The 11,405-nt window shown below is 44.3% G+C and overlaps 1 protein-coding gene across 1 annotated transcript; it reads right to left on the bottom strand.

Annotated features, from left to right (window-relative positions):
* Positions 1-8,884: 8,884 nt before the first annotated feature.
* Positions 8,885-11,216, bottom strand: LOC125553096 (copper ion binding protein). The gene is made up of 2 exons (XM_048716858.2): positions 10,864-11,216; positions 8,885-10,019 (listed from the first exon to the last, which is right to left on the bottom strand). Exon 2 carries the CDS (start codon positions 10,004-10,006, stop codon positions 9,206-9,208), a length of 801 nt encoding a protein of 266 aa, XP_048572815.2. The 5' UTR covers positions 10,007-10,019; positions 10,864-11,216; the 3' UTR covers positions 8,885-9,205.
* Positions 11,217-11,405: the final 189 nt, after the last annotated feature.

The raw sequence follows: 11,405 nt of genomic DNA, 5'->3' as shown, positions 1-11,405 counted from the left end.
GGATGCGATTCCTTTCTGTTCATTTCGATTCCGAGATCCCCCATCAGTGGAGCTTGATTTCTCTCATTTCTCTTGGATTCTCGCCTCCTGCTGTTGGTTGCTCTCTCAATTTCTCTCTTGAGCGCGTGATTTTTGTTCATTTCTCAGTGTGTAGCTTCCAGATCTAGGGGTCACTTACTGATGTGATTTAGTTAGTGTTCGTGTTAGGTGTGTGTTGTGATCCTGGGCCGCGTTGTTGTAGATTCATGGTAGGTGCTTGTAGTTTTAGTGGTTCGTTCTGCTTCGCACTGTCCGCCATCGTTCATTGCTGCTTCGTGGTGCCCGCCATTTTTGTTCCTCGTCTGCTCGTGGTAGGATCATGCATGTTTAGTTTTGTGATTCAGATAGATGTATGGTTCAGTCATAGGTGGTCTGTTTGTTCGCTGGTAGATGGGTGTTTCCTCCCCTGGGCGTGTTGGTTCTATGGTTCCTAGATGTTTCTAGATGTAGTTAGGTTCCTCTTCTGCCCTCTGCCGCAGGTCCCCTTTGTCTTGTGAGTGCATAAATCCTTCTTAGTGTAGGTTTAGATGTAGTTAGGTTCCTCCTAGTTACCCAGCGCGTCAGTGCTCTATTTTTTGATGTGTCATTCTGTGGTGTAGCCCTGTACTAGCCTTGGTGTGATTTTTTATGTGCTTTTGCAATATAATTCCTTTAAGCTTCTCCTTCTTTTAATGCCCTAGGAACTGTGTATGTGATGCAGGTTTGTATATTTGCTTGTGCTGAGTGCCTGAGTGTTGTTGTGTATCCCTATAGTTTCAGTGTCATCATATACACTAGAATTACTCTGTGTTTTGCCTCAGATTTACTGTGTAATCCCCATAGTTTCAGTGTTTTCACTCTAGAATTACTAGTATTTACTATGTATTTTGCCCGATTTTTTACTTTGTAATTCATCATGTAGTTTCAGTGTAATTTACTATAGAATTACTGTGTAATTCATCTTGTAGTTTTAGTGTAATTCACTATAGAATTTCTGTGTAATTCTTCATGTAGTTTCAGTGTAATTCACTATCCAATTACTGTGTAATTCGTGCCGTAGTTTTACTGTGTATTTCACTCTAGAATTACTATGTAATTCATCATGTAGTTTCAGTGTAATTCACTCTAGAATTACATGTAATTCATCCTGTAGCTTCAGTGTAATTCACTCTATAATTACTGTGTAATTTGCCCAATAATTACTGTGTAATTCATCCTATAGTTTCAGTGTAATTTACGCGAGTTACTATGTAATTTTAACGTTTCAGCTATGTAATTCCTGACATTTTATATGGGCCCTGATTCCAGTGTAAATTCCCCTAGAATTACGATTGTTTATATATATGTATTTGCAGCGTATTTTGTCACTTTTTTGCAGTGTATTTATCTTGGTTCAGTTATGTAATTCCTGGATTTTGGCTTTTTTGTTTATTTTTGTATTACTCTCTCATGCTAATTTTCACTGTAGTCTTTCTTCTCAATTTTTACAGTGCCCCTAGTTTTACCGTGTAATCGCCTCGCTTATTATATGTATTTACAATGTAAATTTTGCCCTAATTTGCAGTGTAATATTCATGCTTTTAGCTCTGTACTTTATAGGTTTTAGTTTAATGGGTAAGCTTCGGAAAGTCTATCACCAGGATGTTCCGTTAGTATCATATTTTGAGAGTGCGGATTTTGTTCGTGAGCCATTCGTGCCTAATGACGTCCCGGAAGATGGATCGTATCTGATGCCTATGGGAGTTATTTCTGTCTTATTTTTTTTCAGATTATGTTATCAATTTTATATATTTTGGCTGTGTTGTCTTTTTTTCAGGATCTTTCTGGTGATGAAGGATCCTTTGACAAAGCTCTTTTCAAGTTTTATGTTAATCAAGTTTGTTTCCTTTTTTCCTTTTTCTTGTGCTTGTTGATTATGTTGTTGGTTTTTTTTCTCTCGTTGAGATGACTTTTGGCTTTATGTTTTTTCAGAAGTAAAATCATTGAAGAGGAAGTGTGCTTCGTCCTCCTCCTTTTGCCATGATGCTCTCATTCAGTTTTAGTTTGTTCATCTTATTATTTCTGTTTTGAGTGCATTATTCTTGTGATGTGGTAGTGCTTTTATGATCTAATTTTTGTTTTCTGATTTTTCTCACTTCTTCATCTCTGTTTCCTTTCGCTTGTTGTAGAGGCAGAAACTATCTACTGATTACCCTACTTGTTCGACCTTCACCAGATATTCTGAAAAGTTTTTCTCTGGGATAGTTGATGGCATGTGTCCTAGGTATAAGCATGTCATCCAGACTTATTGTTCTCGTCATGCTCCCAATCTGCATTTTTGGAATAGAAATGTCAGTAATAGTACAATTAGCAGTTGTATTTTAACAGTGTAAATACAGTAGGTTTGTTCCGGTGTAAGTTGATGCATTCTTACATTGATACATTGAAATTTCTATGGACTTTTCACTGTAATTTCTATGCAATTTGCACTGGGAATCTCTGTTGCAAAAGGCAGTGCCTAGGAGGCCTAGGCGCTAGGCGATGGCCAAACGCCTCGCATAGGGCATAAATGGTAGTCTAGGCAGTGCATGCAACAAATTGTTTAGCCAAGCAAGAAATCATGCCATATTGCACTGAAATGCCAAACACCACATATTCAAATGGTAGTAGCTGGTAGTTAACTTATTTATCTGCCCTAAATTAACATCAGTACACATATAATAACCATAAATACACACTAATAGTAGAATCTATATTACCGCCTAGGCTGCGCCTAGGACGCTTAAGCACCACCTAGGCACTAGGGGAAGGCCAACCGCCTCGCTTACGCCTACCGCTTTTTCCAACATTGCTGGGAATTACTATGTACTTACTAGGGGATTTGCACTGTAATTCTTGGTCTATTGCGGTGCATTTTCTTAGCCAGTTTCAGTGTAATTTATACAGCTATCAATGTCACAGTGTCATTTATACAAACTATCATTTGCACTGCAATTCTTGGTGTGCTACTGTTCTTTCCAGTGTCATTCAGGCACAATGTGTTCTTGCAGTGTAACTTATACAACTATCGAAGTTCTGTCTACTGCTAGTGATGAATTATTTCCAGAGTATCTAGTTTTTGTCTATTGTTTGTTTCTTAACCTGTATCTAGTTTCTCTGACGCATTTGTTTTGCAGATATTCCCTGTAAGAGAGGTGAAGCAGGTGAAGAATTCAAGTACTAGGTGTAGCAGTAGATTTTGTTCCTGACCTGTTGATTTTCCTGGGATTTCCCCAATTGTCTGGCTTTTGTTCTTCCTTCTTGCTCGTCTCCAGGTACACCGTCCTCTCCATGTTCACCCCTCTGTCCCATGTCTGTCTGCCTGATCTGATTCTGGTCTGCTCCTTGTTCTTCGCCCCACCTTTCTTCCATGGTCGTCCGCCTGATTTGTTTCTTTCTTTATGGTGTATGTTAGGTGAGATCCCTGCTGTTATGTAGGAGGATTTGGAGATTTCCCAAGAGCTTGCCTTTTCCGTGGGTAGCAAATTGATGGCGAGCGTTAGCTGTGGATCCATGGAGGTTTGTGGCCAGTTGTTAGCGGTGGTCGAGCGAGGTTTTGTGGTGGTGCCTGTTTAGTTGAAACCGGATCAGGGTTTTGCCCAACCCGTTTTTTCCGAAATAAGAAAATATACGGTGGCCCGTGGGGGGGTTTCGGGACAAACATGTATCATCTGTTCATTGGTTGGGAAATTTGAATGTTGTTGAATTGGAAAACAGTCAAATATCAAATAGACAGTCCCAAAAGGATTCACGTTGCATGCGACGGCAAGGTGGTGGTGGACGACATCAAGCAGCGGAGTTTAGCTAGTTATGGAGCCATCATGCACAAAATTATACGCTACAATAGTTCTTTTACTTCATGGTTTTGTCAATGAGTTTAGGAGCTCCAATTTTGAAGCTCACAATTTAGCGAAGTACGCTTTAAATTTAAGGGTGGACCGTGTCATGTTTGGTTAGGACATCAGGGTGTACTCAGTTTTATCCCTGTAAACATTGTGACGATTTAAATAAAACTTCGTGAGATTGTCTAAAAAAAGATGAATATCAAAACATCCAAAAAGAAAATCAATGACTGCGGATTGATTAAAAAACATAGGGACTTTTGTGCAAGTATTGGTGACCGACCTTCATAGGAAACAGAAAGTTTGTTATTACGGTATATAATTAGTACTCCCTCCGTTCATTTTTGTAAGTCATTTCAGACAGCTCAAAATGAGCTGTTTTGTACATTGTTTGAAATGTCTTCAAGGTCTTATAAAAATAAACAGAGAAAGTAATTAACTTTACCCCGAAAAAAATAGTAGTAATTAACTTTGGTGGCGATACGATTCGTGCCCGAAGTTTGTTACGACTCGTTTGCTACTTGATCGAAATCGGTAGAGGTAGCGTCCGTCAACGTTGTCGGCGCAGATGGCCGCCGCCGAACAGGAAACGAAGCCCGCGCGCACAGGCGTCGCAGCCAGGGCTTCGCAGCGGTGCTGGTCGTCCACTCTCCCGGACGATCTCCTCGTCGCCATCTACAGCTTGATCGCCTCCCCACGCGGCCGTGCACGCTTCGCCGCCGTTTGCCGGTCGTGGCGGACGGCAGCGCGCTGGGCACCACCCGTCCCGGCGCTCCCATGGCTGCTCTTGTCACGACAAGATGGTAGCATGATAGAGCGTCTCCACTGTCCTGAGGACGGCACCGTCGTGGACTTACCAAGCAAGCCCGTTGGCGTGGGCGTGGGGGCGAGGACGTGTGTCGGTGTCAAAACCGGCGGATCTCGGGTAGGGGGTCCCGAACTGTGCGTCTAGGCGGATGGTAACAGGAGACAAGGGACACAATGTTTTACCCAGGTTCGGGCCCTCTTAATGGAGGTAAAACCCTACGTCCTGCTTGATTAATATTGATGATACGGGTAGTACAAGAGTAGATCTACCACGAGATCAAGGAGGCTAAACCCTAGAAGCTAGCCTATGGTATGATTGTTGTATATATTGTATATCTATCGACTAGCCTGGCCTCGGTTTATATAATGCACCGGAGGTCTAGAATAAGAAGAGTCCTAGCCGAATACGCCGGTGGGGAGATGTCCTTGTCTTGATCGCCAAGTCTTGTGGAATCTTCCTTGTATGCGGTAGCCGTCCGAACTGGCCCATGAGTATACGGCCATGGGGGTCCTCGGCCCAATCTAATAGATCGGGAGACGACATGGTGAGTATCCCCTAGTTCAGGACACCGTCAACGTGACTGGCGGGCGGGCACGACGACGACTGGGTCGTCTCGTCTACGATGGGCTCATTCAGGGTGGCGAACCTCTTCTCCGACGCCGAGGTGATGCTGTCTGAGAAACAGGAGAGGGTCATCTGCGAGGGCTGTCGTGATGGCCCCCGCAAGGTCTATGCCTTGAAAATTGTATTCTCAGAGCCGCCAACCTCAGATAGTTGTATCATGGCCGCCATGACACTTAAATGTGGCGTCGCGCTATGTAGAGTTGGTTGTGCAGATGGTGGGTGGACAGTGCAAGGTTGCCCTAGGGAAAGCCTTGTCGACATTGCCTTCTGTAATGGCGAGCTCTATGGCCTACACTATGGACGGGCACCCGTCAAGTTCGACATTGGCGTGAACGAGGACGGTGCACCAATGATCATTGGAGAGCATCGGTTAGCCATGCATAGGGTCAACCGCAGCAATCATAAGGACCACTACATGGATTATGACGGTTACATCTTCGATCTGCAGGGCAAGCTTGCGATGGCAGCAATTTATAGGTGGTTGCCAAACCACAAGCCTTTCTCCAAGGTGTTCAAGCTTGTTGACATCTGCATCGACGGATCGGAGGCACATTGCAAGCATAAGTGGCTGGAGGTGACAAGCTTGGGTGAGCACGCCTTGTTTTTGGGGTACCAATTCTCTAAGGCGATTCACGTGCCAACAAACATGCAGGGAGGGGTGGAGAGAAATTGCATCTACTACTCAAACCATTGTCGTCTAGGTCCAAATGACGTCATCCCTAGCGACAAGGTATTCTTGACAATCTCAAATGACATCCCTGACCAGACGTACTACAAGGAAGACGACACGAAGAAAGACGTCGCCGGAGGTGACTTAACGAGGATCAGGTCGGTAGGATACTTCAAGAAGGGTGGTTTACAGGGTGGCATGTGGATTCTCCCTCCACATATATAGCTAATTTAGACTTTATTGTATTAGCAAATTATATTGTCTGTAAGAATATATAATTATCCATCAAGTGGAAGAATATAAGGCGGATAACAAGGTTGTCTGCGTTTACATTACGGTATTTATGCCTACGGCTTTTGGTCAAAACAAATATGATCGTTTTAGTCTTGAACCTTCTTGGATGTTCGGGAAGTCAAGGGACGTATTCTCTTTGGTTAATTCTAGTCAATGTGTACGTGCAATGCACATTAATTTGGAAGTATATTAAGTGTATGCGGATATTAAGTAGGATATTATTTGTGTGTTATTATATGATTAGCACTATATTTGACAGAAAATTAACTGCATGCTAAACGTGATGAACGCTCGACATTAAAGCAGTGCAGGTCGTTTGATTGACATTGATTTGATGGCCGAGATTAATTGGATATGCCACTTGCCCACTTTAGGTTTTTTTATATTGGTATAGATATAGATATGTTATGGTCATTTCTGTAACTATGTGCTTTAGCAAAACTGTTAATTATACAACTATAGCTAGGATAATACAAGGTTGCCCTAGGGTAGATCTCGCCGACATCGCCTTCTGTAACGGCGACCTATATGGCCTACACTACGGAAGGGCACTCTCCAAGTTCGACATTGGCTTGAACGAGGACGGCGCACCGGTGATTGTTGCTGAGCGTCGGGTAGATGTGCAATGGTTTGACTACACCGACGATGGTGGCACGAGATACATCTTAGATCTGCAAGGCGAGCTTGCGACGGCATCAATCCGTAAATGGTTGCCAAACATCGATCCTTTCTTAAAGGTGTTCAAACTCATTGACATCTCCACGGGCGGATCGGAGGCACAGTGCAAGCACAAGTGGCTCGAGGTGACAAGCTTGCATGAGCATGCCTTGTTTTTGGGGAGGAGATTCTCTAAGGCGGTTCACGTGCCAGCAAACATGCGCGGAGGGGTGGAGAGAAATTGCATCTACTACTCGCACCATTGTCGTTTTGGTCGAAACGATGTTGTCCCTAGTGATAAGGTATTCTTGACAATCTCAAATGGCATCGCTGACCAGATGTACTACAAGGTAGACGATGGTAAGACCGATGTTGCCAGGGGTGACTTCAAGAGGATCAGGTCGGTCGGATACTTCGAGCATGGTAGTTTACTTGGTGGCATGTGGATTATCCCTCCACATATATAGCTAGTCTAGACTTTTTGATGCTAGCGCATTAAGCTGCCTATAAGAGATATACTTCCTCTCCTTCGTTTCTAAATATAAGTCTTTTTAGAGATTGCAATATTGACTACATACGAAGCAAAATAAGTGAATCTATACTCTAAACTATGTCTATATACATCCGTATATAGTATGTATTGAAATCTTTAAAAAGACTTATATTTAGAAATAGAGGGTGTACTATGTAACTATCCTTGCGAGTGGAAGAAAACAAGAATATAAGACAGATAACATTAGATAAGAAAGAAAAAAAAAAGACAGATAACAGGATTGTGTGCCATTTTATAGACATATTGTGGTCTTATAATTGCTCATAGATATTTGTTTATTTTACAATTGTACGGGTGTTGTGGCTCGCGCTAAAAATGTTTTCATAATGTTCAATCTGCTCCACAAACTGGCATCTGGCATCTGGTTTGTGGGTTTAGATTTGGTCCAGATCAACGGGGCTAAATACGACACTCTGGCATCTGACGTGGCCTCTGGGAGGAGTTCAGAGGTTTCTTGCATGAACACATGCAAAAGAGAATTTCAGGTTTCTTTCATTAATGTACACAATGGAGTTTTAGGTTTCTTGCATGAATATACCTTCTACACCTAATGGTGCCAACCAAAACTGATATTCAAGAAAAAATAACACCTGGCCCTTTAGAGATGTTTAAGGCGGTAGAGAAATCATAGTACAGGTGCAAGTGAACAAATATGACAAATTTGATTCGGTTCAAAACAAATGCATCAAGTAGAGAGAAGCTCTCCATCAAGAGAACTTCTACCGGAGCCAAATGTTAAAATAACTGAATGCATAAGTTCAGATTAGGGAAGAGATGACCTGAACATTGCAGCTGATGCCCAAATCTTTTTGGGCATTTATTAATAGCTTACAAAAGAGAGAGAAAAATATATCTATCTATGACTACCATTTGCACATAACAAAAGCGCACTCCCGAGACCTGACCCTCAGAAGTTCAACAAAGTAAACATGGCATGGCATTAGATATTTCTCTAGAAATCATCAGGGCATATGAAGACATGAAAGGAGATAAAGGAACAGCAAAACAAGAGGTATCATCACGGCAGATTACTATTCTAGAAAGGGTTCAGAGGTGGGGATGAGTTAACAGAGTTCTTTCAGTTGCATTTACCATGTCTCAAAATGCCCCTATTTGGCATGCTCGCCGCTGTTTAATGAACAAGGTAATTACTTAACAGACTGATGCAACAACCCAGAACCGAAGCAATAACAAGTATTATGGCCTGAAGCCATTTTTCTACTAACCCTGGCAGCATACTTTCAGCATAAGCATCATTTCAAGGGAAACACTTTAATGCTTTCAGCTCAACATGATATCAAGATGCACTAGTACACAGCAAAACTGAAGTAGAAAAGCTCAGTCAGAATAACATGGCAGGGTCTTGCAAAGAAAAACTGTGACGGCTTATTACCAGAATCTGACCATCACAAACCAAAATAACACAAAGTACCCATCAAACTTTACAAAGTTTGACTTCAGACAAATCTTATATGCGGGGTAAAAAGAAACGGAGGGACTAAAACTGACGTGAACAGTTCAGTCAGAATAACATGGCAGGATCTTGCAAATAAAAATTGTGACGGCTTATTACCAGAATCTGATTATCTAAGACCAAAATAGCACAAAGTAGTCACCAAACCTAGACAGAGGCCAAGAATTAATTAAAGGAGCATAAGAAAGCGTCTAAACTCTCAGCATCTTGTATGGAGAAGACTCTTTCCTCCCATGTTGAATCGGACTCAGCGAAGTTTCTCCTTCACTGAATACTTCTTGGCAGCATCTCGCACCTTTTCAATATACCCTTCAATCGGTGGCGTGAGTGTTGCCATGTACCGGTTTGCAGGGAACGGGGTCATGTCAGGAACCATAGCAGCAGCCCGCAGCTTCTCAGGGAGTGCAGCAATGGCCTCCTTCTTGAGCCTCAAGAGCGTTGACTCTGCAGTTTGACGTGCACGGTGTCGTCGCATTAGCACACGGCTGTATTCCTTGGCAAGACGCCGGCCATCTTCAACTGTCAGCTCATACTCAGGGATAGCCTCCTCATCCACCAGACCAAGACTGATATAGTCAAGGCCCGGCGGACCCATCAGAACACGGTCACCATCACCTCCACTGGCACCCTTGGATTTAGCTTTAGCTTTAGCCTTGGCAGCGTCAAGCTCACGTTGCCGTTCCTTGGAGATGAGCCCAAGCTCCTCACGCTTTGCCTCGCGGAGACGCTCCTTGGGGGACAGGTGCCGTAGAGGAGTGGAGGACTTCAGACAAGACTCTGCAATCTGAGTAATACGCTCCATGGCTTCACGGCGACCACGGCCAGCGCCGCCGCTCCCAGCAGTGGCAGGCGCGCCCCCCTTCTTGGCTATGACGCTACGCCTCAGAGGCATCCCAGCTTTGAGCTTCGCCTTGCCCTTGGACGTGCCACTCACCGGTGCACGCTGCTGAAGCTGGTGGTGCTGGCTGGTCATACCAGATGCCAGTGCTGTTGCTGGGCTCATGGTGAGTGTCTTGGAAAGACGTCGGAACATGATGCCTGAGGCCATTGCACCACCTTGGCTGCACAAAGCAGAAATGTGTCACTGTGTTATACATATCATCTAGCTCGGTTCATCAGATGAAATTCGTTTAGAATGAGAAACAACTTCATGCTGTGCGTGCGGAACAAAGAAAGCAATATATTTAACCTTGCATGGAAGCATCATATGAAGTAGCATTCCTGAATAAACTGACAGCAATAACCGCTATGACCAAGGATGCAAGCAGGGGACAATACCACAAACTTAGTCTTAATTTTACAGCTAGTGATGTGCTAAATGAAGATTGAAGAGTTTTGCAGGCAGGATATGCGGGCCACCGCTTGCATCCCTTACTATGACACACACACCTAGGCAATGACATGAACTAGAATTGTGGCAACCAATTTCTCCTTAAAAAAACAGCAACCACCGAAACTGCAACTGTAATACTCTGAAGAGAAATGTGTCACTATGTTATACGTACATCATGTAGCCCAGTTGATCAAATGAACACTGTGCAGAACATGGAAACATTACACATTTAACCTTACATGGCAGCATCACACGGGCTAGCAATTTCCTGAAGAAACAAACAGCAATCGCCACCAGGACACACACACACACACACACATAGGCATCGGATGAACTAGAATTCTATCAATTAATTCCTTAGCATCAATCTAATACTCTGAGAAGTCAGTCAGTCATTGATCATCCGAAATGAGTGGCAGTCAAGCATCAATCTAATCTGAAGCGCCGGTCCAAGTTGAAGAGCAGCCCAGGTTTGCAACATAGATAGAGGCATCGATTTCTGAGATTACTAAGGACATGCATACTGGAGATCCAAGAGGGAGGCGCTAGAAGTGGTGAAGGGAGGAAGCTACCTGGAGGGCCAACTCCGGTGGCAAGAGGTGTCGGGGGACGGAGCAGCAGGGGCGGCGGGACCCGCTGGAGGCGGAGGACGACGGGGCCGTCGTTGAGGCTCGCTCTGCGACGACGGCGCGGATGGGGACGGCGGAGGCGGTTGGGCTCGTCGGCGGAGTTGGATCTGGGCGGCGGTGAGGTGGAGGTCGCGGAGGAGCCGGGTGGCGGCGGCGGCGGCTGGCAGGGGAGAGACGAGTGAGAGGGGAGGGAATGAAAGAAGGGGAAGGAGCTGGGCTCGGAAGATTGGGCCGAAAAACCTCTCTTCTTTTCGTCCTATGTAGGCCCGGCAACGTGAAGCCCAATTAGCCCAGAAGAAGGCGCCATCCTTACACAAAAGGCCCATAAGAGTTGGACTGCACTGGCCCACATCGAGCCTCCAGGAAGATTTCCTAAATAAAAAACCAAAATCCCTCTCATCCCTCTCAAGAGGTGTTCAAGTTCCAGCGCCTCTGCCCCATCTGAAATCCGAATCTAGGGTTAGGGATCGAGCGGGGATCCGAGC

This window comes from Triticum urartu, chromosome 4A (assembly GCF_056163025.1).
Source record: "Triticum urartu cultivar PI428250 chromosome 4A, HENAU_Tu73, whole genome shotgun sequence".
In the NCBI taxonomy this organism is placed as follows: Eukaryota; Viridiplantae; Streptophyta; class Magnoliopsida; order Poales; family Poaceae; genus Triticum; species Triticum urartu.
Note: the sequence above shows the minus strand (reverse complement) of the source record. Positions and strands in the feature narration are given on the sequence as shown.